Below are 8,311 nucleotides of genomic sequence, written 5' to 3' on the forward strand. Positions count from 1 at the left end.
ACCAATGCAGTTGGCTACAGCTGTAACCAATGCAGTTGGCTACAGCTGGGTACCCAGCTATATGTACTCAAATAGCTGGGTACAAATAGTACTGTACCCAGCTATTTGGGTACAAAGTATTGTACCCAAAGCACTGTACTTTGAGTACAATATTTGTACCCAGAGTATTGTGCAATACTTTGGGTACAAGAAACCGTTTTACACATATATTTCAGTTAATATTAAACCCCAGCATTTGTGTAAAATTTGGTAATATGAATTGCAATGGTCTGTCTGTCTGTCCGTCCGTCCTTTTCTTTTACAGTTAATGTCCTATGTTCTAGTTTAGTGTTTTTTGCAAAAATATAATTCTGCGTCATGGAACAGAGACATTTAATTTGAAGACAATCTGAAGACAAGAAATACTTTAAAAAACTGACATCATACAAAGATACAATTTTTTGTCAATCAAATAAGCAGATTCACTGGTCATTATGGAATTAGTTTATTTTATTGTAAGTCTAATTTTGACTTAAATTCCCCTAATCTCTTATTACTGCCAGAAACAGTACTAATACAAATATTTATGGAAATCCTTAGTGTACAGGCTATAATTTCTGGGTACGGTGTATAAAATCACAAACAAGTTATTCTCGTTATCTGTATATGCAAATGAATAGATAAATTTAAATTAGCAAAATATAAAACAAAAAATAAGAAATCCATCTCTTGCTTGATCAGTTATAGTCTATAGCTCCCTCTTGTGGTGGAAAAACCCCAGTCGTTGTGCTGAAACAGTTGATCTGGATTAAAAGTGATTGCAAAAAAACAAAAAACAAAAAAAAAAAAACAAGCAGCTGCTGCTTCCTCCAGAACAAGCTGTCATTATCTAGTTGTGAGTCAATAAAACTTAATTTAAAAGTTAAACAGATAAACCATCTAGCTGCACCCACCACTCTTACTAATATGACATTCTTTCAGTGCACATATCCTCTGCACTTCAGGAGTAGGTAGTCCTTAATGAAGGTTGGCAAATTAAGCTTTGGGACCACTTTGTGAACTCGGCCCTCCAAAAAGCTCCGGAGTCTGCAGCGCGCCAAGTGCTGCAGGGACCGAGGAGTCATTGCTAAGGAGAAGATGGACTCATAGAAGTCTTTGTGCTCCTAAATGTATGAAAACACAAATTAACACAAATCAAAATGGCTACATTGATAAAAGGAAACATTTATTTATAACAAATAATAAAAGTCTGAACTTGACTGCACTGTTTGATGACTAGGAGCAAATTGGAATGCATGGAATTGACTTTGAGTGTATGTTTGAATTTGAACTGTTTTCCTGCAATGTGCCTCAAGAAGACATATGTTGTGAATTGGCATCATGAGGATAAGCTGAATTAAATTAAATCAAAAGCCTCTTCGGTAAAATTATCTCACAAACATGCGAAGCGCTTTGAAAATATTATCTTTGGTCATGCTGTGAATCATTATCAGATGTTTTGGCTGTGCAACTACTAAAACAGCTAAATTAAACAATGTTAAGAGACAAAACATTTATTAAAAGAGTAAAAAACACAAAGTTCTGTGCTATGAAGTTAATAACTTAAACAACTTGCCTTAAATGCATCTTCAGGCACAGACTCAACCCATGTGTCTGTGACTTTCAGGTGACTATAGGCATTCAGGAGAACCTCGATAGTGTGCGGAGATTCTGAGCAGTGCTTCAAAACCTTAACAAAAAACAAAACAAAAAACACAATAAAGCTCTAAAAACAAAATGATAGGATTTGTGCAATGATTTAAGTTCATGAGTGAGCTCTGTGACTGTAGAACTGAAGAAATAAAGTAATTAAACACTTGTGAAATGAACAGATTGGTCTTCCCTCCAGGGGTTTAACTGGAAATTATGCAATTAGTGCTAATTAATCTCCTATTAACACTTGCCTAATTAGGAACCAGGCATTTTGTCTAGTGCACGTGGGTTCACTGATAGTTGTAGTCTGTTTCCCGCAGAGAGTGCCACACTTTGTGTTGTGGCATAAAATGGTAATGATTTGAATGTGATTTTGTGAGAGTCTGCAGTGAGTTTCAAAAGTCACGCTTTAGGTGTTACATATGTGTATTGATTATTTGTGCACAGATTGCTGGCTTGCTAAATTATTATACATTACTATTATAATGAATCTGGACTTGATTGTTCAGTAATATTTTTGTTATTGTAAAGATGCAATAACAATCTTTACAATAACAAATTCTTCATATGAAAGTTAAATGGTATAGAGTCTAGAGGACATTCACACTACATTCAGTCAATTTCCTATTTACTCACACATTCACACGCTGACATATTTAAATATCCTAAAAACCGATTTCTGGGATTTCATTGGTATTAAACAGTTATCATCAAAATAGAAATAAATGCTCTGAAGAAATGTTGCCATGTATCAACATAACACCTAATACATTTTTAAAAAATATAACTACTGAAAATATAACTTTTTGATAATATTCTAATTCACAGATGCTTGTCGCTGTTTCTTACCACAGGGAGAGCACCAGGCCAGACTCGAATGGAGCCATGGTTGAGCAGAGCACGGACAATCCTCTCAGGATGATGGGAGACCTTGTAGCAAACCACCTTCAGGATGTTGTGCATGGGAGCTTCTCCACCATAGTCCATATTGTTAACAGAGCTCCCCTTAGCAAGCAACAGATCCACTACGTCTGGATTGGCATTCTTACAAGCCATGTGTAAAGGAGTGTGCTTGTCCTGATCCTTAGTGTGGACGTCAGCACCCGCATCCAGCAGCATCTGGCACACCTTCAAGTAACGTTCGAGATCCTTGATCTCCTGAGGGTGTGCACAGGCTGCATTCAGAGGTGTGAGACCCTCATCGTTCTGTTTGTCCACAGCCGCTCCGTGGCGCAGGTAGAGCTCAACGTGGTCGTGGAGGCCGTGCCTGGCTGCGATGTGTAATGGAGCATCATCTTCATCTAGAGTGCAACCGTTAATTGTGGCACCATACTGAAGGAGATACTTGGCACATCTGCCAACAGAATAACAAAAAGCAAGATAAATTAGATCACTGGATTCCAAACTTTCTTTAAAATGATCTGAAATACACTAACAGTCACGTTACTGCAGATGAGCTTAAGTGGCCCTTCATTAGCACAATCTATTATGTTCTCATTTAATGTGCTCAATTAAATAAATTTCCCAATTAAAAAAAAAGCTGTTATAAGCTGAACTGTTCTCAGTCTCAAACTAGTACCTCAGTGAACAACTTAGTAAGCAATATAAGCATTCAACACCTTAGATGATAATAATGTTGCTTCTCTGCTCGGCAAAAGTTGTTTGGATTTTGAGGAATTTTTTAAATTATTTTTACATCCATTTCATTATGATTCCACAGCTTTTAAGTGAAATTTAGTTCTAGATTTCCCTTTGGCTGTTTGAAAACATTAATTTTATTTTGCAAAGCAATTCTTTGTTTACTATGAATTTAGCCTTGATGTTGAAAGATTTAACCCCTCATCATCTTCAGCTTCATAGCAAAGGCCAATTTTTTGGTCAAAACTGATAGGTGTGTGAAACATATTCATCTTTGAATTTAAGCCACCTTGACAAAAAGGGTGAATCTGAGGAAAAGTGTTTTCACAGCATGATGCTGCCACCACCATATTACACTGTGGATATGTTATCCTCTCCATTTACTTACTGTCCTTTTTATAGAGCAACCCTGAAGTTTTGCTATTTAAGTTTTTTAAAAAAGGAAACCTGCTCCTTACTCCAGACAAAAGGAAAATGCACAATACACATGTGGATCATAGACACTACTTTTGAGAACTTTCATCAGCTGCTTCAATGATGCTGTTGGCCTCTTTACAGTAATTTTTCATACTTACTCAAAGGACTCAGAGCTTGTGCAAACATGCAGAGGCATCAGCCCGTCTTCTGAGACAGCATTTGCATTCGCTCCGTAGATCAGCAGCAATTTGGCGCATTCTGCCTGGCAGCTTTCACAGGCCTCATGCAGTGCAGTGGTGCCTCCAGGAGCCAGGTCTACATTTGCCCCACGTTGAAGCAGGAGACTCAGGCAGTCTACAAATCCTCGACCTGCTGTGATGTGAAGTGGCGTTGTCAGCTCTTGCTCATAAGTCAGAGACCACAGTCCTATAAGCAGAAGCAAAATGAGAGTTAGGGTACCATAAAGTATTAAAATTAGGAGAATTGTTAGAAAGCAGAAGACAAGTTGCAGCAGGTTTAAGTTTTTGAAATGTTTTTGATGACATGCCCCATCACAGTGCCACCAAATTTCCACAATTTAACTTGAAATAAAGAAGTTATTTTAAAACCTACTGAGGCCTCTGTAGTTAAATCTGAAGTTTTTCCACTCTTCTAAGTTGCTGGTGTCATAAATGGCATCAATGAGGTTGCTGTACTCATCGTCGTCCACAATGCTGAGGATAGTCAGTGCATCGCCCACAAGCAGAGAATTCCAGAACTGGAGAACGCAACCCGTGGCCTTGGCAGTGCCAATAACATCTTCACGATACTTCTTTGGCTTTTTCCACTTTATTTTAGGTGCCAGATAAGCCATATTCAGCCTAACTGTGTTATTGTATTCATATGTCAGTCGCCTAGTTTCTAGAGTATGGGGCACTAATGGGGGTTGTTTGTGCAGTGAGAGCTATTTCAGGGAGGTGTTACATGATACTGTGGTTGACCTGGTGAACCTCAGCCATGCAATGGCATGGGAAGCAATGACAGTGCATTTCAAATAAGCAGCTTTATTTTTAATTAACTCACTAAAGGCCATGCAGAAAGGGATTTTAAAAATGGAAAACCAAGATGCTTTAGATTATTTTAAGAAGAATTAAAAGCATTGCATGGAATGTCACAGGGAGACGTTTTAAATAACTGTTTGGCCTGACTGTGGGCTGAACATTATGGTGTCTATAAATAAAGCCTCATGACTTGCTTCTATAAATGTAGCATGAGTGTGTGTTTGAACACAAGCATCAGGACAGCGTCCTTCTTGTTGCACACCAAAGTTAATTTTAAACAATTAAATATTTTGGCAGTGTTATTTATTATCTTTAGAAAGAATAGCTGTTAGGATTTTGACAAACCATATCAGACCAACTGAAGACCAATGTCTCTTACCTTCTCCCCGGGCCATCCAGCGCATCTCCCCTCCCTGTGGCTCAATGATAAGGTTTGCCATGGATCCTCTTGGAAAGAAACGCTTCAAAGCCTCCACATCTCCTGTATATAAAGCATTGTGGATGACGACATCTTGGCAGACGGTTGGTCGCCGAGCGAAGGTGGACCTCCTCTGTGCTCTTTCCATTGCCTCCTTCTTCAGGATATAGCTGCTGAGGTGATGGGTAGCAAGCTGTGTCTTGTAATTGTGCCTCTCCAGCATGTCCTTGTCAAGTTCGAGAGAACTCAAGGCCGTGGATGAAAAGACAAAGCTGTCTTGGGACATCCTAAGTTTGTAGAGAAAAGTTCTGTTGTTTTATTTTTTAAGATATGTAGGACTGAGTGAGGGTGTCCAAAAAGACCTGCCTCATATCTGTTTTTGTCTTTGAATGCTTTGGCTGCAGTCCACTTCTGCCTAGCAGGTTGTCCACAGGGTTGGTTCAGAGTTGTTTTGATATGAGACCCTCCCTGCCAGTTGGGCTATTTTTATATTTCACGTGCCACCACCCATACTGTTGTTTGTTTCCAGTTGGTCATGGAGTGATAGGTTAAAGTTTTCTCAACAAGAGAAAACAGTCACAAGAAAATAAGGTCTTTTTTTTGGTCCACCATTTGAATAAATGCTGCAGCAATGTGGTTGCCACAAACTGTGCAGGTGCTCAGAGACACCGACACAGCTTGAGACAGTTCACCTTCCAGCATCAGCATGACAATGACCGTAAGCCCACACCCAGAGCTACAATAGAATATTTTAAATGAAAGCAAATTACATCTGTTCAATATGCCTGAAGTTGAGCTAATTTACAGTGAAGAATTTGGAAAAACAACTCTCTGTAGATATGGCAAGAAAACAGTGACATACCGTCTTTTATTGCATTTACAACTTCAAATCTTTTAGTGTTTTAGTTGTAAGTCCGTCAAGTAGATTAGACTTGAAGTTGTAAGTGCAATAAAAGATACATCTACTAGGTATTGATTCATGAGCTCTAAATAAAAACACACCTAAAACATTTCAGAATTTTTTTGTCAAAAAAAAGAAAGAAAATTACCACATCTTTTTTGTAAAGTGATATAATATGGGAAGAATTGACATAGTGACCATCCATGAATCCTGATTGACTCCAGTCAAAAAATGGAGAAAGTAATGCCTAACTCAGACATATGATGAAATAATTTTTGGCATTAAAGTTTGTGTAAGATTAGATCAGAATGCCCTTTTGTAGGCTCCTTCATGTAGTTTACAAAATGTCTTTTTCTGCTCAATATGTTTTTTTCCCTGAAAGCTCTAATGGATTTTGTGTATCCACATGGCTCCCTGCATTAGAACATTAGGCTGAATGACTGGCAACCGCTGTGTCACTCTGCCCCACGTGTAGTGTTCTGATGACAGAGGGACGGTGCATAATTAAGCCTCTTAAGCCTACTCACTAGGCATCTGATAAACATCGCTTTTGACTGATGAATGACCATTTTCTAGTGATAGAAACTCTACCAAGCAGCTGCGTAGATGGTCATAATTGTGGCTCAGAATCACCTTTGAGTTATTTAAAGGTTGATTAACATATATATTTTTTTATACAACCCTCTGTTATATTTGATCCACAATGCATTGAAACATACACACATATTTATCCCCCTCTGCGGGAGGAATATACGCAGATATTGGCAGAAAATAAGGATTGCGCCACAGGTGGAGAACATGAAAATTGAAGAGGATTTTACCTTATTTTGCATCTGAAAACACAGAGGCATAGCAGCATGTCTTCTGTACCTTAATGACTGTTCCTGTATGGAAATCAAGGTCATTTATTTCATGTTACAGTTTGGTAATAGATGCCACATTAAACAGAACACGAGTAAGAGTTTCAACTTTGAAAACACACATTACCAAAGAGAGAGACTAGGAATATTGTTTTTGCGGCTGGAGTACATCCTTTTAAATGATATACATAATGAGTTTATAATATGCATCTGGGCTACCTCCTCTCTACTTTGATGTCTTCCAAATGGCCCGGGTGTCATCAGCAAAACATGTAGGCACTTTCCTGCCTCATTGACTCCCAAATGTATTTTAAATATCATTCCTGGTAACGCAATTATTTAAAACGCTGAACTAAACACTTACTAATGGGGAAAAAGACAGCCACTTCGATAAATTCATTTCTCATATGGTGGGCATTCGTGTTTTGTATCTTTCCTTTTTTCCTCCTCTGTGAAGCGGAGGCAACTCTGATGACAAGAAAAAAAATTGCAGCAGCACCCCCTGCCCTCATAGCCCCCTGTGGACATATTGGATCTTTAGTTTCCTAATATTACCCACCAGTAGGTGCCTTTTCAAGTTCTTCTGCTCTGTGGTCAACCACCTTTCTGTCCCCTGGGCAGTAAGAGGCTGGACATCAACAGCAGCCTCTGATGAGAGCCAGCCACTTCATTTATGCAATCATAGGCAATTAGTTCCCTCTGATTATGAGGCCCTTAATGCTATTTTGAGTACTGTGGCACACATTAATACAGGAAGAGATTAAACTACAACCCTCCCACCACACGGAGCAGCCATTTAATATACTGAGAACATAATGAAATGTACACAGTAATTACAGTAATATTAAATGCTAATGGGCTTGCAATTGGATCTGCTCTTAGTTTAAGATGGAGTCAGAACAACCGAAGAGAGTCGAATGCCATAATAGCACGGAAGTGCTCATTTATTCATCAGGTGCCTCTTAGTTTTTTATGATTTACATGTGAGTTTTCTGTGAGGAGCTACAGTATGAGATGGTGTTGAATTATTGGTTAACTCAGTATTGAAGGGAGCAATTAATTTGCATTTTGAACTGCCAAGAAAAAAAAAGTACAAATCATAGTCAGAAAGTCTCACTTCTACATCAAACTATTTTATCAGACTTGTATGTAACACACAATGAAGAAGTGCATTAATGGGAATTGGAAGGGAAAATATTCCTTGTTTTCAAAACTACAAAGAAGATAATAGAAAAATATGCATAATTGTTGTGTCCAGACCCACTAGAATCTCCTTTCACTACATTTACACCATCAAGATTTTTTAACCTTGCCTCTAACAAGTCGTGCAGATATAGACAATTAATTTATTTTCCCAGTTTTTTTC

The 8,311-nt window shown here is 38.3% G+C and overlaps 1 protein-coding gene across 2 annotated transcripts; it reads right to left on the minus strand.

Moving 5' to 3' along the window:
- Positions 1 to 355: 355 nt before the first annotated feature.
- Positions 356 to 5,633, minus strand: asb10 (ankyrin repeat and SOCS box containing 10). Of its 2 annotated transcripts, none has more exons than XM_028019532.1 (5): positions 5,146 to 5,633; positions 3,885 to 4,152; positions 2,521 to 3,025; positions 1,595 to 1,708; positions 356 to 1,142 (listed from the first exon to the last, which is right to left on the minus strand). In XM_028019532.1, exons 1-5 carry the CDS (start codon positions 5,468 to 5,470, stop codon positions 957 to 959), a joined length of 1,398 nt encoding a protein of 465 aa, XP_027875333.1. In that variant the 5' UTR covers positions 5,471 to 5,633; the 3' UTR covers positions 356 to 956. The 2 variants fall into 2 exon arrangements, with proteins under 2 accessions (XP_027875333.1, XP_027875334.1); XM_028019533.1 differs by lacking the exon at positions 5,146 to 5,633 and adding an exon at positions 4,339 to 4,684.
- Between the last annotated feature and the right edge of the window lie 2,678 nt (positions 5,634 to 8,311).

This window comes from Xiphophorus couchianus, chromosome 6 (genome assembly GCF_001444195.1).
Source record: "Xiphophorus couchianus chromosome 6, X_couchianus-1.0, whole genome shotgun sequence".
NCBI classification, from domain to species: domain Eukaryota; kingdom Metazoa; phylum Chordata; class Actinopteri; order Cyprinodontiformes; family Poeciliidae; genus Xiphophorus; species Xiphophorus couchianus.